Below are 26,065 nucleotides of genomic sequence, written 5' to 3'. Positions count from 1 at the left end.
TGTTAAAGTTGTGGAGGACTGACAAGAATATACACCACTTCATGTCACTAATGTTTGGAAGAACACGAAGAGGAAAGGGAAAAAGGAAACTGCAAGTAAAACAATATTTGCTCTTAACAGTATTTGCATAAAACATTCATGATATAAACTGCATGCAATAAAGTAAAGCATTTTCAGTTACTGTTGTATTTGATAAATGTACTAAATAAGTGCCTTATTCTTCTTTAGTTTTATGAAATGCAGGCGTTACAATGTATAAAAAAAAAAAGAGAAGAAAGGCAGTAGAAAAGCATACTTAAATTAATATGCTGTTATGGTAGGATGCTGAGGTGGGGGATGGTGTGTATAAATGAACATATTATAGTGTATGTACAGCTGATATGTTTTCTCTTACTTTTGCATAACTGAACGCCTGGATTAAGACCCTTGGCTTAATCTAACAACAAGCTTTTTGTGTAAACAAGTAATAAGAGTACACTGAATGCAATGAAACATTTCCTTTAGCAAATAAATGTAGAGAAAGACAGGTGTACATTTTGTTCTTATGCTTCTACAGAGACAAAATGAATACAGGGGTAGGCAATAAAGCAACAGCACTTTAAGGCTAAAATTTAATGTTTTGTGAAAAATCATACAAACTGTTTTTGACACATGGGAGGGGTATAAAGATAAGACAAAACAGACAGCAATGTGAGGAAGTATGAGCAGAGGCTGTAACATACACCTTAGCATAAATATCCTTAATTTTAGGTTAGGTAATGCCTGTGTGTACAACTCTTGATTTGTGACAACTGTTCTTATCAGGAGGGTTAAACTTCATTATTTGAAGATGCATATAGTTTTGTGTGTTTCTTAGCTTATGGGAGTGTTCTGGGGGTGTGATTTTGTTTTAATGAAAGCTTTCAAACATGAAAAAAAATCTTGTTAAATGTGACATATGTTCAAATGGAGCTGACAAGAAACAACTCTATAAAAGATCATCCCAACAAACACTGTGAGTGCATGCAACAAAAAAGCTGTCATACATAGTAGGTGGGAAAAGTAACTTCTTATTATAATGGCTACACTATCCAAGTTAATTTGGAACATTAATGGTCTCACAGGTATAGACAAAAAGAAAACTGTTTTGAATTATACTAAGAAATGCAGAGTGCAAATAGCAATGCTACAAAACATTTGGAAAGGCATAGGTATGTCAATTTGTTAAATGATTTCAGGAGGGATATTCAGCAGAGTACCAGGAACAAAAGAAAGGGTAGCTCTTATACTAACTGTTACAGGAGCTCCAATAATTATAGAAGAGAGAAAAAAAGATAATAATGGTAGATCTGTGGTAGTAAGAGACTATTGGTAAGGGAAGAGGATTACTATGGAATGTATTTATATTCTACATAAAACTGCTGTTATGGAGCTTATGAAAATAATCAGCTTTCAGCAGGGAATATATAGAGAGACTGAAACTTATAACAGTGAGGATGTATCTGGGGGACCTAGAAGGGGAAAATATAATAAAAGAGGGTAGATTTTTGAAGAAAGTTTTGAAAATATTTGGTATGAAAGACAAATTCCATAGCAGGAACTCAGAGATAATTTACAAATTATTCCCCAAGGTACAATAACTGGGTTAGACTGGACAGAAATTATATTTTGCATATGTGCATTTAATTGAAAGCTTTGACAAACATCTATTAACTATAAAGATCATGTGCCAATAACAAAACTAAGATAAAATGCAGGATAATGAAGTAAAAAATGAGACACTGGAGCTTCACTATCTACCTGTTAAATAGACAGGAAATTAAGGAATGGGTAGTGGAAATTATTCAAGAGTTATTACGGAAGATACACATTTCTTCAGATGTTATAGATAGTGAGTAGGTTAAAATGACAGTGGGTTTAAATGTAGGGTAAAAATAAAGAAAAAAAGGAGATATGGTTAAGAAGTAAGAATAATTATTTAGAGAGTTTGACTAAATTTGAAGTAGTGCAGAATAAGGAGAATATCACAGAGCAAGAACAGGTACAAATGCAAAGTGATAAAGACAAAATAAGGGAGTATTTTGATAATATGCAAGAGTTTAGAAATATTGCTGTTAAACAGCTGTACTTTGATAACTGCAAAGCACAAAAACTTTAGCACAACGAATTAGGCAACAGAAAGTAGAAAAGTTTGTTGCCAAATTTAAGGAGTCTATAACAAGAAAAATAACCAGAGCTCCTGCAGAGGTATTAGAGATATTTTGGAAATTGTATGAACATTTGTAGAAATCACAGAAATCTGGAAATCAAGAAAGAGCACCAATGGAAATACTTATGGAATAATTAAGTATGCCAAGATAAGAAGTAGATGAGGCTCAGCAAGTAACACTTTAGATAGGAGAAGATGAGATAAAAACAGTGATGAACAATCAATCTGCAGGAAAATATCCAGGAACAGATTGTATTCCTGTGGAAGTTTGGAAGCTAGGAGGGAAAAATGTGACAAAGATCTGGTAGGTTTTGTATAAGTACTTTAAGCAACAGCATCCTGGAAGAAAGCTGTAATGGTCACATGCAGGCCTCTTTCAATTTTAAACCATGATTATAAAGCATTTATGTCTATAATACATAAAAGAATGGCAAAGGTGTTCCAAAAATTGATAGATCTGGATCAATGTGGTTCTGTGGAGGGAAGGCAAACATTTGACAACATTAACAGAAAAATGATGATCCAGAGGAAAGCAGAGTATAAGAAAATGCCATTCTTGGTGGGTCTTGCTGCAGAGAAAGCATTCAACAGAGTACGCGGGGATGTTATGAGTAGGGCAATGGAAGGAAGCATTTGCATTCTCTGATACATTAAGAAGGTTAATTAGGAGGATATACGAGGGATCAGAGGCAAAAAGTAAACTGGGAAGGTTCATTTCTGATAAATTATGTCTGAACATAGGAACCAGACAGGGGTGTCCTCTTTCTCCTTTGTCATTTGCTTTATATTTAGAGCCAGTGGCAAAGAAAAAAAAAAGAAGTTATGTACTCACCATAACTTTCCATCTGTGTTGTCCACTTTCACTTTTTCCTCATTGAATGGTTTGGATCTAAGCCCTTGGAACAGATTGGCCATTGCCAAAGCAAATAGCAACCAACAAAGCTCTTGGGCACCTCCCCTTATCCATAATGCACCTTCCCCCATTACCTCAGATCTTGTTTGCCAGGAAAAAATAGCTATTAGAAGACATACGCAGTACATACCAACAGGAATCTACATATATCTATTAAACTGAAGCTATTCCTGGAGCTATCAGAGAACCAATTTAAACAAAATTTAGAGCATCACGTCCTTCCAGGATACATGGACAGGGGCTGGAGGATGGGCTGTGAGGAAAAAGTGAAAATGGACAACACAGATGGAATGTTACAGTGAGTACATAACTTCTTTATCTGATGCGGTCAATTTTCACTTTATCCTCACTGATAGAACAGAGTCCCTAGCTACATTTTTCTTAGGGTAGCTCATAGAAGGATATTCCTCAGAACCATCAAACTTGTCAAATGTGATGGACAGGCTGAAGATCGTGACCGAGAAAAGATGGGTAAAGGTATCCTCAAGGTAACCCACTCTAGAGAGAGGTAGAGAGAGCACCTAGGCTCTTCAATGGAGATCGGACTATGCCTCTAATCTGATCCTCACAGAGCTGATGACTTCTCTGCTCCAAAGATGACTTTGAAGTACCAGCCTTCCCAATTCTCAGATCCGGAGTTTCTATCAGATCTAACAATTTGGATTTCTTTTGTGTCAGCTCCAAGAGATCCCTAGGAGCTGACGAATGTCTTTTTTTTTTTTTAATGTTTTTCATGTCTGGATGAAGACGCTAGGCTGGGCTGAGTAGACTTCAATGGAGTTTGTTTCTCGGGTCCAGCAACAGCCTCAGCAAAAGGAGAGGTCAGCATTCCTTTTAGCATCAATTTGTTCTTGGTTTCAACCAGGGCCCAATGGCTAAATGCATGAAAAACTGATCAGTCCTCCTGGAGGTGGAGGGGGCCCAAACAGTATACACACAGACTACGTGCATCACTCATCGACATTTTCTTGCCAAATTTTGTACATTTTTTTAAAACTTAATGGCTTTTCAGGTCTGTCTGATATGATGACACACCCACATGCACACTCAAGACAGCCACGGGGAAAAAAAAAATAGAAAAGGATAGAAAATAACAAAACAGAGAAAGTTTTTTTTTTTTTTTTATAGGGAATGGAACTACCAAGAATGGTAGGTAGAAAGAGGGGGAATATCACCAACTATGGCAGAAAGAAACTACCTAAAGGCAAGAAGAAAACTGAAAGAAATACAGTATAGATACCCTTAAGAGAAACAAAACCCCAAGAAAATGTAAGTAAACTGTAAAGAATTTAACTGCTAAACACTCAACTGCCCAGAGCTGTACGGTAATCACGTCTTTGCAAAAGCGACAAACGAGATCAAAGGTAATGGGGGAAGGTACATTATGGGTAGGGGGGGGTGCCCAACAGCTTTCTCGGATGCCTCGAGTTTTTGCAACAGCTGAGCCGGATCCAAGGGCTCAGATCCAAATCCATCAGTGAGAAAAAAGTGAAAACTGACAACCTAAGATTAAGGGACTCAAAAATTCAAGGATATAATTGGCATGGTAATCAAGAAAAGCTGTTGTTACTTAGAGATGATATAATTTTGTATCTGATAAAAACAAAAAAGCATATTTCAGTGTTGTGGAACACCTTGTGACAGGTTCAAGTCTTTTCGGGATATAAAATTAATGAAGATAAAACAAAAGCTACACCTATAAATTATGTAACCACACATGAACTGGTCTACCAACACCTATATTTATGGGGATATGAAAAAAATGAAATATTCAGGAGTATGGATTAAAAAGGTTTCTGTTATGGTGCTAAGGATATGTGGGAAGATACTAAAAAGATAATAGAAAAACGAGAAACTGGAAGCCTTTTTATAGATATGGATAGCAAAATACAAGCAGTGAAAATGTTTTTAATCCCTTTAGTTTTAGACATATTTTTATCAACCAGAAGAGAAGTTGCGGGCAGTAAGTAATGAAGTGTTGAAGGAACTTACTTGGGGGGAAGAGGGCAAGGATCAAGTAGGGCTTATGTCACAAGTGATAATTCAATAAAGGTGTCAGAAAAATAAAGTATGATAAGTTGATCCTTCCAGCAGGAGAAGGTGGTTTATGATTACCTGATTTGAAAGGATATTTCAGAGCTACATAGTTAAGGCTCATATATATATATGTAACACAAGCAGAAAGCTATAAATCAAACTGGATAAGGATGATGATGAAATTGAGGAAATTCAAGAAATAAAAGAGAGTGGGATTTTGGATACAGATTCTTAAGGAAAATAACAACAAACATGCAGAACATTATATTCATAAAGTAGCAGAAAGAACTCTAAGAACTAAGCCAACATAAGAATGGAGAAAGGAGATTTTGCCTATAGGGATGACTGCAATTAGGGGTATAAAGAATAGGCAATAGGGGGCTGGTATTTATTGGAAAAAACTGGCAAATGAACCAAGGTACTTGGAGCAAATAACTAGAGAGGGAAAGGTACTAGAACGGGAAGAGGTCAAGAAGGCATTTGGACTGCAGGCTACAGACTGCCTTTACTAACAGGGACTGAGAGTATGTATAGGCAAAGAGAAACAGATAAGGGAATCCTAAGTGAAAGGCCTACTCTGGTAGTTTTCAGTTGAATCTACAACAAAAGCTGCTGTTAAAACAGGGATAATTATCAAGGCATATAACATGTTGCAAGATAACTATATGAATCAATCAGAGGAGGTTAAAAAAGACTGGGAAGAGAGACTGGATAAGCAATTCACAAGATAACAATGGGAGGATATATGTATGGTTCCCACGTAAGAGACCAAGTCTAGAAGATTTAGGAGTTTTGCTTGTAAGTGTTTGCATAGGTAATTTTTATACCTCTTTGCATAGGTAATTTTTATACCTCAAGTAGACCGCAAATAATTTTTTCCTTAGGTAGATGGCAAACGTGAGAGGTATGTTGGGGGGGGGGGTAACTGCAACCTTATGTTCTGGAGTGTAATGAGGGGCAGAGTTCAAAAATTCCCTACGAAGTACTCTGTCAGAAATATTGGGTGAGCAAATGGATTTAACAAAGGCAGAGACTGCCTCTCCTGTGGTGGAACAGGCTTCCCACCAATGTGAAGCTGAGTTCATCTATTACCCAATTTAAGCACAACCTAAACCAGTGGATGGGGAATCGGACGTTTACACTGGGTCTGGCATCCATGTCCCTTACAGACAGAGGTAGGTTACAAATGCCTGGCCCTCAATGTCCTATTTCGATACAGGATATCATTATTCTTTCAAGAAATCTAGGTTGGGCTAAAAAAGCCCCCCCAGGTCATTAGCACAGCAGCAATCTATGAATCAATTAATCTAAATGATTTTTTTGGGCTGAGAAACAAGACCTGAATTGCCCACACATAATTCTGGTGGCTGCCAAAAAAGCAATTACTAGAAAACTGAAATCAAATTCTAAACCACCTATATTGGAATTAATGAATATTGTAACAAAGATAAAACAAATGGAAGTGGGATCATTAGAAAAGGGAAGCAGCAAATTACACAGAAAAAATGGAAATTGTGGGAGCAATTCAAGCAGAATAATGTTTTGGAGGAGAAGTGATATTTAAGGGAAGGCAGGAACTGAGTAATTTATGCAATGCTAGACTGATGACAGTTATAAAAAAAATTATGTGATGTATAATGTTTGTAACTAGAAATATATTAATATGCTTTATTTCCTTTTATATAAATGCATGTTTTCTTATGTCTTAAGTGATAATTCAATAAAGGTATTAACAGATCCAGAAAACAGCATTTCAGTGTTGCAGAACATTCTGATACAGATTCTAGTCTTTTCAAGATATAAAATAAATGGAGATAAAACAAAGGCCATGGCAATACATTCTGTATCAATACATTAATTGGTTCAGTAATACCTATAGCTAGGGGGATGTGACAAGATAAAGCATTCAAGTGTGTGGATAAAAAGTGATTCTTTATGGCAGTTAAGAGTTTGAGGGAGGAGACTAAACAAAAGATAATACAAAAACTGAGTAGCTGGAAATCCTTGATTTTGGATATTTTTAGTAAGATACAAGCAGTGAAAATGTTTTTGTCCCATTAGTCCTATATACAGGTCAGGCATTTTTTAATAATCAGAAGAGAAGTTGTGGAAAGTAATTAATAAAGAGCTGAAGAAATTTATTTGGGAAGGAACAAGAGTTAAGAGGGATAAAACTGATTCTCTTCATAGAACAATGGGGTTAAGGCTATCTGATCTGAAGGGATACTTTGGAACTTTGCAGTTAAAGCTGATATATTAAACTGAAACAGAAGGTTATAAATTGAAGTGGAAACAGATGATGGTGAAACAAGTGGAGTCTGAGACAGAAAGATAGACTAGGATTTTGGATGCAAATCCGTAAACAGAATAACCACCATACAGAATATTAAATGCATAAAGTAGAAGAAAGTACTCTAAGATTGGTGAAAATGCAGAAAGGAGATTTTAGCAACAGGAATGAATGCAAGTAGAGGTAGAGAACACTGTCAAGATGGGGTTGGAATTTACTTGAGGAAATCTGCAAAGAAGCCAAGGTATTGGGAGCAAATAAATCTGTAGGGAAAGGCACTAGAATTAGTGTTGCCAAATGTCCAGAATTTTTATAGACTGTCCAAAATTAAGGAGTACTGTCCAGAAAACGGAAAGGACAGCAAATTGTCCAGAAAAAAATGCCAGGAGATTAATTTTCTTTTAAATTAAAAAAAAAATTTACTTTTTTAAGGGTGTTCTTTAACACCCTTTGCGTCTGGTTGCACACAGACGCAGAAGACAAAAACAGTCCTCTGCTTCTGTGTGACTGATTGCTTATGACTTTGTCTTCTGCACACATGGAATTTGAATTCTTGAAGACATTTAAACTGTGCAGTGGACCACAAAGGGACACGTTTCAAATATGGTTTAGGTACTTATAAAATGTTGCAGTTTTACCTACTCGTTCCACAGTCTGTTTGCATACATATAGAGGAAGCAGAATGTGGAATTCCTAGCTATACAGTAATATTTCATGGTACTGTTATTTGATATTAAGTAGCCATGTTAGTGGCTAAAGTTGCAAGCAATAAAGATACTAGGTCTGAAGGACTCCATGAATATTAAATGTATTTGAAACAGAAGGCTAATAAATTATGATACCATTTTTAGTCATGATGCTGTTTTACTCAAGTTTTCAGTTAAGTGATTAAGTAGAACATTTTTGTTGCATTAGATTATGCATTTCAGTATTATTCATGGAAACTTCTGACAAATGCTAGTAACAGGTGCTAAACAAATGTAATGTATCCAAAAGTACAAGTCTGACAAGCCTGTGGATGCTGTTACTAATCAAATCTAGTTGCATCACATACTGACAGACAATTTAAGCACACCCCTCTCTCTATAAAGATGATGGTTGCCAAACCAGTATTCAGTGGGATCATGTCAGAAGACATTATGATGAATGTGCACATTCATGTATCTGATTTTATGATTCTGGTGAATGCCATTTCTTCAACAAACACCGGGGGTGTGACTTAATGTCAATGGGTCAATGGCACAGCTAGCCACACAGTGGAAATGCTGATAAGTGAGGTTGGATGGGGGAGAGGGTTTCTGCATGTGTATGTGAGATAGGGGTTAGGATCGAGGATGAGTAAAGGGGTAGAGGTTATATATTTATGTGTGCGAGTTTGTGTATTTTAGGGTTAACGTCAGAGTTAGGTTAGGGGATAAGATATAGTATTGTTTGTGTGTCCAAGTCTGTCTTGTGTAGTGGCAGTGTTATGGGATGGATTTTTTGAAGGTAAGGTGTAGGTTGAGAAAAGGGGCAGCATTAGAGAGTTAGCACCCATTACTAAAATGGTACAGCGGGGCAAAGCTGACTACATAACTTACTTGTGATTCCCATGCTATCATATGACATTGTAAATAGTTTTTTCCATAAATGTACATAATTTAGTTATTGTACATTGCTGCTTATATAGCTGTATACCTTAGATATAAGGTTTATTTCTGTGCATGTTAAGCCAGTTGTAAATGCACTATATGTAATATAGCTGTTAACATTCTTTTGTATCTGCTTATTTAGCTTGGGACATGGCTGAAAAGGATTCTCAGACCAGTTTACTGATCTGTACAACTTGTTAACTCAGCAGACTAATTCACATGCATACATAATATACTGTGGTTAACATGTCTGTATGTGTGCTTTTCTATGTGGCCACCCAGGTTGCTCCCCTTTCATGTCACTTTCTTGATATTCATATTGAGTAGGACTGATGTTCCAGATCTGACACAATGGGGTGAAAAAAATGGTCTCACTATACTAAGAAGCCATTGTTGCAGCTTTGGACTTTCTGTGGTCTAACAGAATGTATATGTTGGTAGAACAACCAGCAATTCATCACTAAATATAAGACTTATTACTTCACTAAGTGAACTGATTCTGCCCCCCCCTCTCTATAGATATATATATATATATATATATATATATATATATACACACACACACACACACACACACACACACACATATATATATATATATATATATATATATACACACACACACACACACACACACATACATACATACTTTTAACTTGGGTTTAGCTCATGAAGGCAGAGGTTCACCTCTTAATCCTTTCATACCTGAGCTAACATCCATTATACCACGAAGATACACTAAGTCACTGTTCATCCAAAAGTAGCCAAAAACACGGTAGTCACAAACAAACAATTTTAATGAAGCTTTCGGGTCTACACCCTTCATCAGCACATAAAATCACCTTACATAAGTTGCATTTAAATAGAGGAAGCACTGAAAAACACATGATCAAGCCAGCCAACCAGATACAAACCAAAATTAATTATGCAAATAATGGAGCAGTAAGTCTCAAACCAGTTTTGATTAAGCGTCAGAGGGAGAATTTATGATGCTAACTTTGAGCTGCTACCTTTTTAAAAAGTTTTTAAAAAAAGTTTTTTTAAAAAAGTTCTTATTTGATATGAATGATTTATCTATATGTAACTATATTTAATCTATATAAAATAGTTTTTTATTAATATAAGTAAAACATCTTTAAGAGTTTTGGGTGTGATGCATTTTAAATTATTTGCATAATTAATTTTGGTTTGTATCTGGTTGGCTGGCTTGATCATGTGTTTTTCAGTGCTTCCTCTATTTAAATGCAACTTATGTAAGGTGATTTTATGTGCTGATGAAGGGTGTAGACCCGAAAGCTTCATTAAAATTGTTTGTTTGTGACTACCGTGATTTTGGCTAACATCCATTATACACATGACTATATATTTTTTTCAGGGGCAGGTTAGGCTGAAAAGTGCAAAACAGATCAGTACTTGGCACAGTGGCATTGTTCTGTAAATATGAAGCAGTGCCCAGGCATAGTATTACTCTATTAAGTTTTTTCAACGATGCTTTCATTGCCTAGACTGCATTAAACTAGAGTTCGGCATATTTATTTAAGGGGTCAAATTTCTGTAACTTCTGTTCATTCTATGTGAACTGCTAAAAGCTAACTAATTGCCTGGCAGACAGTTTTATCATTAGACAGATTTTTAGCATTTAGGAAGCTGTATACTTGGCTAATACATACATTTGCCATCTGTCTGTTATTAGTTTATCAAGGTGAAGGGAATATTGTGTTAAGATCTCAGTTGGCACATTGTTTACATTAAATCTCCCCCTTTATGGATGCTTATTAAGAACTCTAGAAATATATATTTCCTGCATTAGGGGGGATGCAGAGCACAGCAAACTAAGCTTTCATCACTGCTACTGAACCAGAAACTGTGTTGTATTGTAAATAAGTAGACAATAATGGTGCCACTGTCAAAATATTCCAAACTGATTATAACACAGCAAAAAGTTTATTATAAAGCTTTCGGGTCTCACACCCTTCATCAGTACAAATAAAATGAGCACATTCTGCATTTAAATAGGAGATTAAAATCAAATCACATGCTTCAGCCCACCCCTTTACTCATTCAGCAATCAATTCTTAAAAAGACATACATAAAAAACCTTTAAAACACATTTAAAAATACAAAAATTAGATATTCACTTATAAACATTTCTATTATCAGTTCACTTTTACAGCAGAACAAATAAGTATTGTATTTATACTCCGTAACAATTCACAACTTCTTTCTATGTCTTTTAATCAAAACTGGCTTTAAACTAATGGCATTATTCAAACCAGGAAAACAGTCTGCCTGCAATCTAACTATCCATTCAAACTCTTTAAGTTCTAGAAAATTATTCATATCCCCTTTTCTCAGACCTGTTTGTATTATATCCAATATTCTAAATTTAAAAGTGTACTGCTCTCCCTTATCTTGAACATGTTTACTTAATGCATTTGTTGCAACACTTCTTATATCAGATTTATGTTCTATAATCCTTTCTTTAAGCTTCCTAGTTGTCTTACCAACATAGAACGATGAGCATTACTGTGCAGGTTGCCAAATATACCACTTGTAATGTATTGCAGTTTGTCAGTGCTTTCATCGTAAATACTTCTCCCGTAATGGGATGTTTAAAATAATCTGTACCTTCATATAAGTCATTACAACAAGAGCAATTGTAGCATTTTCTTGTTCCTGCTGTTGTCTCTAATTTAACTGTAATTAATTTTAAGTCTTTATAACATAAAAGAGTATCCATTATTATAAAATTCCTGCTTCATACTATTTATCTGTTCTCTAAAGTAGCTCTCTACCGTATTCAATTTACTTATTCTTATAAACTGCGGCTTAATTATTCCTTTAAATATGTGGGGGGCATGCATACTATTTCTGTTAATGTACCTTGAGGCATCTACTTCTTTCCTATGTACTGTAGATTCGAGTATACCTTCATTTTTAAATAAACACACATCCAAATAATTTATACTAGTATTTGATGCTTCCATTTTAAATTTCAGAAAATGTGTTGATCTATTTAAATATTGTAAATATTCATTTAGCTCTAACTGTGAGCCACGCCACAACAAGAAACAATCATCCACAAACCTTTTATAGAGAAGTATTTTCTCATTTAACTGAAAATCTTTATTTAATATTACCTCTTTCTCCCATTCATATAAAACTAGGTTTGCGTATGTGTTAGCAACTGGGGTACCCATCGCTACTTTAGAGAACAGATAAATAGTATGAAGCAGGAATTTTATAATAATGGATACTCTGAACAAATTATAAGTATGGTACATGAAGAGGTGTTAAAAGAAAGGGCTGATAGATATAGGCCAATACTAAGAGGGGGACTTATAAAAAATCAGGACAATATAAACAAGGGTAATAACGTGGTTAGGTACCTCACTACTTTTAATTTGAATACTTATAGTGTTTGTAAAATAATAGAAAGACATTGACCTATACTGATGGCAATGCCAGAAATAGTTAGAATAGTGGGAGAAAGGCCAAGATATGCGTATAGGAATTCACAAACATTAAAACAAAAATTATGTTATAAAGACTTAAAATTAATTACAGTTAAATTAGAGACAACAGCAGGAACAAGAAAATGCTACAATTGCTCTTGTTGTAATGACTTATATGAAGGTACAGATTATTTTAAACATCCCATTACGGGAGAAGTATTTACGATGAAAGCACTGACAAACTGCAATACGTTACAAGTGGTATATTTGGCAACCTGCACAGTATGCTCATCGTTCTATGTTGGTAAGACAACTAGGAAGCTTAAAGAAAGGATTATAGAACATAAATCTGATATAAGAAGAAGTGTTGCAACAAATGCATTAAGTAAACATGTTCAAGATAAGGGAGAGCAGCACACTTTTAAATTTAGAATATTGGATATAATACAAACAGGTCTGAGAAAAGGGGATATGAATAATTTTCTAGAACTTAAAGAGTTTGAATGGATAGTTAGATTGCAGGCAGACTGTTTTCCTGGTTTGAATAATGCCATTAGTTTAAAGCCAGTTTAGATTAAAAGACATAGAGAGAAGTTGTGAATTGTTATGGAATATAAATACAATACTTATTTGTTCTGCTGTAAAAGTGAACTGATAATAGAAATGTTTATAAGTGAATATTTCATTTTTGTATTTTTAAATGTGTTTTAAAGGTTTTTTTAATGTATGTCTTTTTAAGAATTGATTGCTGAATGAGTAAAGGGGTGAGCTGAAGCATGTGATTTGATTTTAATCTCCTATTTAAATGCAGAATGTGCTCATTTTATTTGTACTGATGAAGGGTGTGAGACCCGAAAGCTTTATAATAAGCTTTTTGGTGTGTTATAATCAGTTTGTATTGTAAATACTCATCAAGGAGAAATGTTGCTACTGAACCAGAAACTGTGTTGTATTGTAAATACTCATCAAGGAGAAATGTTCCTCTCTAGCAGAAGCTTTTCTGAATCACTTTGTGACAACAGCTGGCAAAGAAGCTTGGTATTTGGGGCATTTTATGGAAGCCAACACAAATGTAATGAAAGAAGAATTGCATTATATGTATTGTGCTGAATCCTGCTAGGTTGTTGCTTTGTTTTATTTGAAATAAACTAAATCATGAAAGTACTGTGCTTCTCAGACTTGAATTTCAGAGTGCAGCTAAACAAGATTTTCTTCAGGATGGCGGATAATCTTTTATCTCAACCATCAAGCGCTTCTTTTGTAGACTTCAATATTGCTTAGGAACTTAATGAACCTGTTTTCAGTTTGCCATCCATTTTTTATTGCAATTATTATCAGCTTACAGTTTTTTTAATGTAACACAGGCAATTTATTCTTCAAGGGCAGCAGGCCCTGAATATCTATATGAAACACTGAACTATAAAGTTGTTTGCTAGCAGCAACCTTTTCATTAATTACAGATCGCTTTAATGTGGAATTACTCAGATGACTTTTACTTCTGCAGAGATTGTGCATATTGACAGACATTGGTGGATTGTAATGACAGACGTTTGAATGGCATTTTATGGTTGACATCTTCTCAACTGGGCAGTTTTGTCATTATTGGTTAATATGTTTTGTTTCATTGCTTACTGGAAAAATGTTCAAAACTATACATTTAAAGCACGTTCTAACAAGTGCTGCTGTATTATGCAAGGGATATCATTTGATTATTATACATTAAAATTTACTACAATCAGGAAGGTGAAGCAAAGAACTTTTGCATGGTCCTAAAAATGTGTGCAAGGGGCCTATGATTTGAAAACAGCCCAAAGGTAAACTTAATCTGCACTGGCGAGATGCATTTTCTTTGCATGTGGATTTCAATGCTGTTTCAGTGAATGTGAGTTTCAAAGGTAGAAAAGTTTTAATGTTAAGTCAGTTTTCATTGTGACTGTATTACTTTGTTTAGCAAACGTCTATCAGCGCTTGTTTTACAAAATTTGAAATAAAAGTTTTAAATTAAATCCAAATATCTGTAATCATTGTAGAAGTAAAGCAGAGAACAGTATGCACACTGAGAGTTTTGAACAGCGTGTATGGCAACTTGGAAGAAATGGAGAAATAGCCAAGTAATGGGACACTGGAATGGCTGATGGGAAAGGACATCGGTACCAAAATTATATGCATTTTTCTTTCATGTACATGTCCAGAATTTTAGACATGAAAAGCTGGCAACCCTAACTAGAATGGGATGATTCCAAGCAGAAATTTGGACTGCAGGTTAGAGACTTTCTTCCCTATCAGGGAAGTACAAGCAAAAAGGCAGGAATAGGGGAGTGTTAAATGACAGACCAGCTCTTGAGTTTAGAACAGAGTCCACTGTTAAAAAGGGGACCATTACTAGGCTGTATAAAATATTTCATGGTAACTATAAGAATCAATCAGAGGAGGTTAGAAAAGACTGGAAAAAGAATTGAAATGCAATTTATAAAAGAATGATGGGAGGAATTCAGTAAGGCTTCCACACATCCAACATTTTTATATACCAATTAGGTAAGGCTGAAGGTGAGAAGAAAGAGTTAACAGGGATGATGTTCATGTTTTTGTAAATATAATGCGTTAGCATTTTTTTTAAAAATTCCTATATAGCACTTTGATGGAAATGTTGGGAAATACATGGTTGTAACTAAGGAAATTCTACTGAGGTGGGATACAGGATCAGAACTGCTTACACATAAGGTTTTACTAATCCTAATATTGCCTGCAAAAAAAAAAAAAAGCAGCTGTAAATGAAGTACTGAATATTGCAAGGGAAATAAAAAAAACTAGCGGAAGGATCTTTAGAAAAGAGAATCACCAAATTTCTTAAAAATAAATGGAATTTGTGAGAACGATATATGTATATTAATGTTCTAAAAGAACAAGTTGTGTAAGGGAAAGCAGGAGCTGAGCAATTTATGTAATGCTGAAGTGAATGAAATTTGTTAAAAAGGAAACGTACCACATGACAATAACAATGGAAAGTTACTAGATTTGGTTTCTTTTCTGTTAATGTATGTAAACTCATGTTGTCATTTAAAATGTGATGATTTAATGGAAATGTTTAAAGAAAATCCCCCTTGAGTCTAATCATAACAGTGATTTCCTAAACTGCATAGCATGACCCCATGGCACATAAGGATGAAGCATTGACTAAGACCCAAGCAACCACCTGTTTGTCTGCTGGCACAGACACTGGAGGGACTATGGTGGGGGAAGATGTGCTTTAGCAGCCAGTGCCAGCTTGCTCATCCTGAGGGAAGGTTGTGGCTTATCCTAATACATTAGTGATGCCTACCAGTAGGTAGACTCTCATTTCTGGAAGAGGCCTGGCACACCCACATGCAGAAATGGCACTCACACTTTTGAGCTATGCAGTTTTTTTTTTTTTGAGAACATGCTTGTCTCTCCACCACCATGCAGTTAGCATAAGTCAGTAAGACACCTACGGGGAGGGGTTAGGTATGGACCTCCTCAGAACCAGCATTTGGCCTGCACAACTTCAAACCCTGAACTCAAAGGGAAATGGATTAGCTGATAGGCTTCCCTAGACAGGAACAAGTTGTTGTTAGGGCTCTTACCAGTTCTGGGAATGCCTGGCTGTTGTCTCTGGAGGATCAAATGAACCAAAGGGTTACAGGAAGAGAACTGGACAAGTCCCAGGTAACAAGGGGATAGTTAAAGAAAAGTTTTATATAATTCATTTTTCTAGAGAAAACACTAAAAATCCAAACAACATGAAAATAACCCACTATAATATTTTTAACATGGTTAATTTTTTCTGTTACCTTTTCCAGTTTCCTTCTGCAGTGCCAGTTTCCACATCTGTACCGCTTCAGTGTACAAACCCTGAAGAAAATGAGCCTCACCTAAGAGGAAAAAAATTACCAGACAATCAATACACCTGTTTTTTTCCCTAACAAACATCTTTAATAAATTTGCACATATGACATAGGCAATCTTACATTTATATAAATGAAAACCAAACAACATGACACCACTTTAGTTGCAAATAGCATGCATCACAGACACCACTGAAACAACTGTAGTTGCAAACAGTATATACCACTTGTAATCTACCCAGTCATTGTCAGTTAAGCATTATATGGCTCATTCAAATCTTGCCTCTTAAATATCGTTCCTGCTCTGCATATATTGTTCCCACAATTCCCATTTTTCCTATGTAGTTTGCTCCCTCTCTTTTCTAAAGATCCCAAATCCAGTTGTTTTATATCAGTTACTATATTCACTACTTCTAATAAAGTTGGTTTAGGCTTTGATTTCCATTTTTTAGTAATTGCTTTTTTGGCACCCACCACAATTAGACTCAACAAGGCTTTACAATGTCTAGGCAATTCCGATTCTGTATCATAACTCAAAAAAATCATCTCCCCAGTCAATCCAATCTGCTCACCCAAAAATAGTACAGTTTTGTACCTACCACAAATGTAGATGTCCAATAGATATGCAACTGCAGTCCTTACATATGGGTTGTCCTGCCTCAGGCAGCCCTCGGTCGGCCGGATTCCAAAGTCTGGGTCCGGCGTCGGCTGATGTCGCCTCCTCCCCGACGTCAGAGCGGCTGGGGTATAAAAGCATCAGCCGACGCCATCTTCCTCAGTGTTTCTTGCCCCAGATGCCAGGTGCCCTCCAAGGAAGGCTAAATTTAGAACCGGATAAAAATTCCAGACATACATAATAGCAATAAACAGATACACCATAACAGATATCCCCAGCTAAGTATAAAAGGAGGGAAGTGGACCCAATACACAGAGGGGTAGGAGGGAGGGAAAACCTGACTGCAGTTGCATATCTATCGGACATCTACATTTATGGTAGGTACAAAACTGTACTATGTCCTTCAAGAATGCAACTGCAGTCCTTACATATGGGTTGAATACCATAGCCAAGTTGGGGGAGGTAGGCTCTAAGATAAGGATGGTGTAGCTAAAATGCCCTGCAGGACTGCCGAAGCAAAGCCTGCTCGGGATCTGGAATATAAAGGCAGGTTGTAGTGCTTGGAAAATGTATGCACGGAGCTCCATGTAGCAGCTTCTAGAATGTCCTTTGTAGCCACCCCTCTTAGGAAGGCTGTGGAGGTGGCTGTAGCTCTGGTGGAGTGTGGCCTGATATTGGCTGGCACACCCTTTCCATGAAAAGAATAACAGAATCTGATGCAATGTCCAATCCATTTTGAAATTGTTTGTTTGGAAATTGCCTTTCCTTGCACTCCAGGAGCATATGCTACAAATAGTTGGTCAGACTTTCTGTTGGCCTTTGTTCTGTCCAAGTAGTAGCATAGTTGTCTGTGAATGTCCAAAGTGTGCAGCAGCTTTTCCCCTTTATTTTGAGGATTGGAGAAGAAAGTAGGCAGGTGAATTGCTTGATTTAGAGACACCCTGGATACCACTTTTGGCATAAAAAAAGGATTGGTTCTTAAAGAAACCCTGTCCTGATGAAAAATGAGGAATGGAGGTACTGCCATGAGGGCCTGTATCTCCGAAACTCTTCTTGCTGAGGTAATTGCCAACAGGAAAACTGTTTTCCAGGAAAGAAATTGCAATTCTGAAGATGCTGCTGGTTCAAAAGGAGGAAGAGTTAATTTTTCCAACACGAAATTGAGGTCCCATGCAGGCACTGGTGGTTTTCTGGGAGGTTTGATATTCTTTATCCCTCTTAGAAATTGTCTTAGCAAAGGATGTGAAAAGGATGCTCATTACTGATGCATCCTGTCCCTTGTTGGTATTCCAGATGTTGAATCTCTTCCATTTGGCTGAATAAGTCTTTCTGGTGGAAGGTCTGCGTGCTTCCAGTAATATCTGTTGAACTTCCTTGGAGAGAGAGACATGGGGAGAAATCATGGGACCTCCAAGCTGTCAGCTGCAGAGTTTGTAGGTTGGGATGAACCGTCCTGTAATTGTGCTGAGTCAAGAGTGGAGGCCATTGAGGCAGGGGCCACGGCTTGGTGCAAGTTATGCTCCTTAGTAATGGATACCAGTGCTGTCTTGGCCAATCTGGAGCTATTAAGATGCCTTTCGGTTGCTCTGCTTTGATCTTCGGTAACACCTTGGTCATTAATGGTAGAGGTGGGAATGCATAGATTGTTAGAGAGTTCCAGCTGAATGAGAGAGCATCTATTCTCCAGGCTTGCGGATGGTGTGTCCTCGAGCAGAACTTTTTCAGATGATGATTGAGGTGGGAGGCAAAGAGATCTATGTCCGGCCTCCCCCATGCATGAGTAATTTGTGCAAAAATGTCGGGATGCAACATCCATTCGTGCGGATCCAGGATGTTTCTGCTTAGACTGTCCGCCAGTACATTGTCCCTGCCCGGAACAAACTGGGATTGCAGCTGTATGTTCAGTTTCAGGGACTTTTCCCAAAGAGTCATTGTTAGTCTGCAAAGGGGGTATGAATGAGTACCTCCCTGCTTGTTTATGTACCACATAACAGTGGTGTTGTCTGTCTATTAGTAGATGACCTTGTTGAAGATATTTTCCGAAGGCCTCGATTGCATGCATTACTGCTAACATCTCTTTTTGATTGATGTGTAGATGTACTTCCTGGGGAATCCATTGCCCTTGAATACATCTGCCCTCCATGTGCGCCCCCCATCCATGGTCTGAGGCGTCTGTTGTAATGGTTTGGCTTGTTTGAGGTTTGTTGAAAGGCATACCTTTGTTTAACTGGCTTGCTTGGGTCCACCACAAAAATTCCCTTTGTAGACATGGGATCAGTGGGATAATTGTTTCTAAACTGTGGCTGTGTTGAGACCATAAACTTTTTAGGTACCATTGTAGTTTTCTCATGTGTAGTCTTGCCAGTGGAATCAGTAGAATGCAAGATGCCATGAAACCCAGGGACTGCAGGATTTTCCTTGCAGTCATCTGGGTGAGCTTTGCTAGGCTTTTGAAGTAATGTGGTAATTGTTCTTGCTTCTCTTCTGTGAGGTAAGCCATTTGTGATTCTGTGTCTAGTTTGGCTCCTAGAAAAATTATTTGTTGGGATGGCAGTAGTCTTGATTTTTGTAAGTTGACTGTGTATCCCAAAGCCTGTAGTAAGTGAATGACATAATTCAAGTTTTTTGTCAAGGCTTGCTTGCTGTCCGCTTGTATAAGGCAGTCGTCCAGGTAAGGGTATATTTGTATCCCTGGAGTCTGCAGTGTGCAATTACTGATGCCAGGCATTTCGTGAATACTCTGGGTGCAGTAGATAAGCCAAAAGGCAATGCTGAGAATTGATAATGCTCTGACCCTGCAAGAAATCTGAGGTATCTTCTGCAACTGTGTCTGATTGGGACATGCAGGTATGCCTCCTTGAGGTCCAGAGTAACCAGCCAATACCCCTTGCCCAGCATGGGAAGGAGTTGCTGTAGTGTCAGCATTTTGAATTTTGGTACAATGAGAAAAGTGTTTAGAGCGGACAAGTCCAGTATAGGTCTCCATTGCTTTTCTTTTCTTGGAACAAGGAACAGTCTTGAGTAAACTCCCTGGCCTTGTTCCTGAGGAGGAACCTTTTCTATTGATTTGATTTGTCTCAGCTTTGAAACTTGTTCGAATGCCTCTGCCCTTTGATTTTGTGGCAGGTTTGGCATGCCTTGTCTTGTTGGTAAAGTATGGAAGTGGAACCTGTAGCCTTGGTCTATTATGTCCAGAATCCATTTGTCCTTTGTTAAAATGTGCCAATTTTTTGAAAATAAGGATAATTTTCTGCCTAAAGGTGCTTCTCTTTGAGCCTTGGTCGGCGGTGTCAAAGTCAAGTCATTGTGATTGTCCCTGTGGAGCAGAGGAAGTCCCTGCGCTACCTCTCTGATTAGTCGGTTGCCATTGGCGTACCCTGTAGGAGCCTCTGTATTGCCCTCTTCCTCGGGCACGCCTGTTTTTTCCCCTTTGAAACTTGTCAGTGTCCGGAAAGGACCAGTTCTTAGAAGGCCAATTCCTGCTGAACCTAGGTGGCTGAACCTGGAGGAAATCCTTGACTGTTTGCACTGATTTAGCCTTTTCCTCAATTGATTTCAACACATCCTGAGCATTAGCACCAAATAGCTTGTGTTTTTCCAGAGGTGCATCTAGAAGCTTTGCTTTAACATGATCTGGCAATGCCTGTTCTTTCAACCATGCATGTCTACGTATGACAGCCCCTGCCATAGCTGCCCTACATGAAGCTTCCAATGCATCATAACCACACTGAAGAAAATGATTGCTAACCTGCTGTGTGTTATGGACCAAATCCTGCAAGGCCTTTCTATGTAAAGGCTCAGGAGAGGCTAACTTTTTCTGTAAATCATCCATCAAGAAATCCTGATACTGAAACATATGAAAAAGGCAATTAAGGGCCCTCATGGCAAGTGTGGTTGAGGTATAAACTTTTTTGCCCCACCTCTCCAGGGACCTAGCTTCCCTGTCTGAGGGCAAAGGGTTTTTGGCCATGGATGTGGCCACCCCTTTGGGCCCCTGGGAAATTGTTTCAAGATCAACAGAATGGGCCTTAAAGAAATGTTTGTGAGTTTCAGGAACCCTGTAGTATCTGTCCGGCTTGACAGGAGCAGGGGGGAGAGAATCAGGAGAAGCACTCGAATCTGAGTACACATCATCCAGAACATCTAACACTGGAGGGATAGCTAAAGGCCTATGTTGGGGAAGCTTAAGGAAGGTACGAAGCCGTTTCCTGGAGTCGGAGAATTCCTGGCCTTGCCACTGAAAATGCTCTCTCATGGAGTGGAGAATTTCCCCAAAAGAAATATCCTCAGGAGGAGAGGCAGAGGGAATAGATTCCTCCGCATCAGAATCCTCGTAGGCCTGGAAGGACTCTTCCTGGGTATCTGAGTGATCAGAGTCACCATAAGCTTCATCTGAAGAAAGGGTGTCTGTATGCTCAACCCTGGGCCTTTTGTCAGAAGGTGGCTGAGAACCTCTGTCAGGATGGGCCTGGGAGCCTCTGATTAAGGAAATTAAATCTGCAGCTAAAGTCATGATTTGTTTATCAGTAGTGGGCTGAGGCAAAACTTTAGGAGGGTGAGACTTAGCCTGGCTAGCAGCCTTAGCATGTGTGTAGGCCTTGATAGACATAGACATAGGGGCCTAGCTGCCCCACGTGCTGGAGTAACCTTGTCCACCGGTATGGTCTCAGGCAAATCTTGGGCTTCAGTTTCTGGAGGAAAATCAACAACCGGAACCGGCGCAGGCTCCGGGGCCGGAGAGATCGGTAAAGCGGTGTCGTCGGTCCGGAGCGGTGGAACAACCGCCTCAGAAGAGACCGATGCATTCGCGGTAGTTTTCGGCGTGGTGTCGGTGGAAGTCGCGGGCCGAGAATGTCGGTCCCAGTCCTTCCGTTTTTTGGAAATATGAGGTGTCGGTTGTTCCGACGGCATGGTATAAGAGTATTTATCGCCAAAAAAGTCTTCAGCAAACTCTGCCCGGCGCCTGAGTGTGCGCTTATTGAAGCAAGCACAGGCCGAGACGTTGTGGTCTGGGCCAAGGCAGGGAAGGCAGTGAGAATGGAAGTTCTTATGAGGTATTTGTTTACCACAAGACAAACAGTTCTTAACTTTTTCAGTTTTTTCTGACATCGGCTGAGGCAAGAAAAAGATCCCCAACGGGATACTTAGCTTTTTGATGACTTCGGATACGTAAAACACAGGAGCTGACCGACCGGCACTTGCGAACTGCTTCTGCTTCGGGCACCGCGCGGCAAGAAAGACTGAGGAAGATGGCGTCGGCTGATGCTTTTATACCCCAGCCGCTCTGACGTCTGGGAGGAGGCGACATCAGCCGACGCCGGACCCAGACTTTGGAATCCGGCCGACCGAGGGCTGCCTGAGGCAGGACAACCCATATGTAAGGACTGCAGTTGCATTCTTGAAGGACATCTCCAAAACAGCAGTCTGCAGGGAATCCCTTAAGTCTGCCAGCTCATTACACTCCCAAAAAATATGTTCCCAGCCACCTCTTTCTTGCCCGTCACACCTCCAAATTTGCTATCCACCTGAGGAAAAATCCTACAGAGTCACCCAAAGTAAACACCTCCAGGCAAAGATCCTAAATCTTCTAGACTTTGTTGCATATTTGGGAGATAAACATATATCCTCCTATTATCTCTTTTTGAATTGCTTATCCAGTCTCTCTTCCCAATCCTTTCTAAGCTCCTCTGATTGATTCTTATAATTATCATGCAATATTCTATATGCTTTACTAATTATTCATTTTTAATGGCAGCTTCTGTTCTAAATTCTATTAAAACGCTGGTCTTTCATTTAGGAGCCCCCTATTTATTTTTCGCTGCCTATAATCTGATATCAATCCTTGATAGGGAAGACAATCTCTAACCTGCAGCCCAAATAAATTCTTGGCCTCTTCCCATTCTATTACCTTTCCCTTTCTAGTTATTTGCGCCTAATACCTTGGTTTCTTTGCCAGTTTTCTCCAATAAACTCCAGACCCCTCTTGCCTATTATCTATGTCCCTGACCACAGTCTTCCTTATTGCCAAAATCTCTTTTCTCCATTCTCGTGCTGGTTTGGTTCTTAGAATACTCCCTACTATTTTATGAAAATAATATTCTGTGTGTGATTTTTCTTGTACTCCTTAAGAGTCTGCATCCAAAACCCAATCTCTCCTTATTTCTTGAGTTTCCTCCCTTTATCAGCATCATTCCATTGAACTTCGAATTACAGTTTTCTGCTTGTGCTATGTGTAAGAGCATTAACTGTGTTGTTCTAAAATACCCCCTCAAAATGGGTAATCCTAGGCCGCCTTGTTCTAGTGGAAGAATCCACTTACCCCACTTGACCTTTGCTACCTTCCCTTCTCAGATAAAATCCTTCAACTCTTTTTTTTAACTGTTATCCACAGCTTCTCCTCTGGTTGATAAAAATATGCCTGACCGGTGTATACGACTAAAGGGACTAAGAACATTTTAATGACTTGTATCTCAGAATCTATATCCATATAACAAAGCTTCCAGTTTCTCAATTTTTGTATCATCTTCTGTTTAGTCTCTTCCCACATATAATTAGCTGCCACAACAGAGTCATTTCTAAGCCACACTCCTAAATACTTCATTTTATCATGTCCCCATAAATATGGATATTGCTGAACCAATTTGTGTGTACGTACATAATTTATCGCTACTGCCTTTGCTTTAGCTTCATTAATTTTGCATCCTGAGAAGATTTGAAACAGTCTTCAAATGTTCCACAACACTGTAATGTCTCTTTCTGGTTTTGTCATGTATAAAATAATATCTACAAATACAGCCAGCTTTTCCTGACTACCATACCAATTATATGCTTGAATTTCTGATTCCCTTATTTTCTTTGCCAATGGTTCTAAATATAGTGCAAACAACAAAGGGAAAAGTGAACAACCCTGCCTGGTTCCTCTACTCAAGCAGAAATAATCAGAGAGGACTCCACCCACCTTAATTTGCACCTCAGATAGCTCATATATTCTTCTAATCAACCCTATAATTGTATCGAGGAAAGAAAATGCTTCCATTGCCCTGCTCATAAAGTCCCAGTCTACTCTGTCAAATGCTTTCTCTGCATCAAGACCCACCAACAAAAGTGGTATTTTCTTACATTCAGCTTCCCTCTGGATCATCAATGTTCTGTTAATATTGTCAAAAGTTTGCCTCCCTTCCACAAAACCACACTGATCCATATCTATTAATTTTGGCATCACTTTTGCCATTCTTTTAATCATGGTTCAGTATTGAAACGGGCCTGTACAAAGTAGGATCCGATGGATCTTTACACTCTTTAGTTATTACCGTTACCACCACCTCCTTCCAGGATGCTGGTACCTCTACTCTTAAAATACTGTTAAACAGAACCTTCATCAGTTTTTCCCTCCTAACTTCCAAAGGAATACCATCTATTCCTGGGGACTTTCCTGTAGATTGGTTGTACATACCCATTTTTATCTCATCCCTTCCAATCCTGTTAGTAATTGAGCCTCATCTACCTCTAACCTTGGCATATTTAATTCTTCCACAGATATTTCTATTTGTACCTTTTCTTGATATCCATATTTCTCTGCTTTATACAAACGTTCATAAAATCTCCAAAATATTTCTAACACTTCTACAGGGTCTCTTGTTATCTTCCTTGTTATAGGCTTCCTAAGCTTGGTGACAGCCCTTTCCACTTTCTGTTGCCCAGGATGTTGTGCTAAGTTTTTGTGCTCTAGAATTATCAAAAAAACAGTTGCTTAACAACAATCTTTCTAAACTTGTGCATATTATTGAGGTAATCCCTTATTTTCTGTTTAGCATTTTGCAGTTGCTCCTTTTCTTGTTCTGAGACACCCCCTATTTTGCAATACTTTAACATTTGTCAATCTCTACATAATTCTTGTTACACTTTAACCATATCTCCCTTTCTTTTACTTACACCCTAGTTTTAAACTCCACTTTATTTTTATCCCACTCACTAGCTATGTTTTAAGAAAAAATTTTATCTTCTGTAGTAGCTCCTGAATTAATTCAAAATCCCATTCCTTGAATTCCTCTCTTTTCAAATGATAGGTGGGAAAACACCAGTGTCTCATTTTTTTAGTTATTGGTGCATGATCTGAAATAGTTATTGGGTGCGTTTCAAGACCTTCAATTAAATGCACATATTCCTGTGAGATATAAAATTGATCTAGCCTAACACAGTTTTTGTATCTCGGTGAGTAATGCGTAAATTCACTCTGAACTCCTAGTACTGAATTCACATCTCCCATGCCAAACATTTTCATAAAGGTCTTCAAACATCTACCCTCCCTTGTTATATCTTCCCTTCTAAGCCCCCCAGACACACTGTTGCAAACTAAATTCCATTCTCCACCTATAAGTAATATTCCTTGCCGAAAGCTGATAATTTCTCCCAAAATTTTCTTAAGCTCCATTATAGCAGTTTTAGGGGGGTTGTAAATGCATGCCAGTGTAATCCTCCTCCTTAGCCAGTAGCACCTTAATACTATATATCTTTCATTATTACCTTGTTTTCCCTCTACTATCATTATTGGAGCTCCTTTTGCAATTAATATAAGTACTCATCTTTTCCTCTGCCCCAGATATTCCATTGAATAACCATCCCGGAAAAAAAACTTTCTTTATCAAATTCACATGTTCAGTTCTTTCCAAGTGTGTCTTCTGTAGCATAGCTATTTGCACTCTATGTTTTTTAATATAGTACTCTCTCTTTTTTATGGTTATCTATAAGGCCATTCAGACTGAAAGACATTACAGAAACCACCATTTTCTTGTACAGTTATTATTACCATAATTTATGTATAACTGTTTTTTTGTTAAATGTCTATGTCCAACTTTTATGTTGTATGTATATACTGTTCGGCAGAATGGTCTTTTACACAATTGTTTCTTGTCATATCCACTTGCGCCTATGTCACATCTTACATATTTTTGTTTTTTTGAAAGCCCTCAAACAGAACAAACAGCCCCCCTGAAAAAAACCCTTCCTAAAATCTATTAACTTAATAATACACAAAACTATGTACATCTTCAAATATTGACGTTTTTGCTTCCT

At 37.9% G+C, this 26,065-nt stretch overlaps 1 protein-coding gene across 1 annotated transcript in view; it reads right to left on the bottom strand.

Annotated features, from left to right (window-relative positions):
- The window catches only part of CPLANE1 (ciliogenesis and planar polarity effector 1), a 4,248,669-nt gene that overhangs the window by 2,737,329 nt on the left and 1,485,275 nt on the right, over positions 1–26,065 (bottom strand). Inside the window, exon 13 of the mRNA XM_044076333.1 lies at positions 16,324–16,404. Within this exon, the coding sequence (XP_043932268.1) occupies positions 16,324–16,404 (81 nt within the window). The remainder of the gene's footprint in view (positions 1–16,323; positions 16,405–26,065) is intronic.

Source organism: Protopterus annectens, chromosome 1.part0 (assembly GCF_019279795.1).
Source record: "Protopterus annectens isolate FY-2018-M chromosome 1.part0, PAN1.0, whole genome shotgun sequence".
NCBI lineage: Eukaryota > Metazoa > Chordata > Ceratodontiformes > Protopteridae > Protopterus > Protopterus annectens.
The sequence above is the reverse complement of the archived record's forward strand: the minus strand, read 5'-3'. Positions and strand labels throughout refer to the sequence as shown.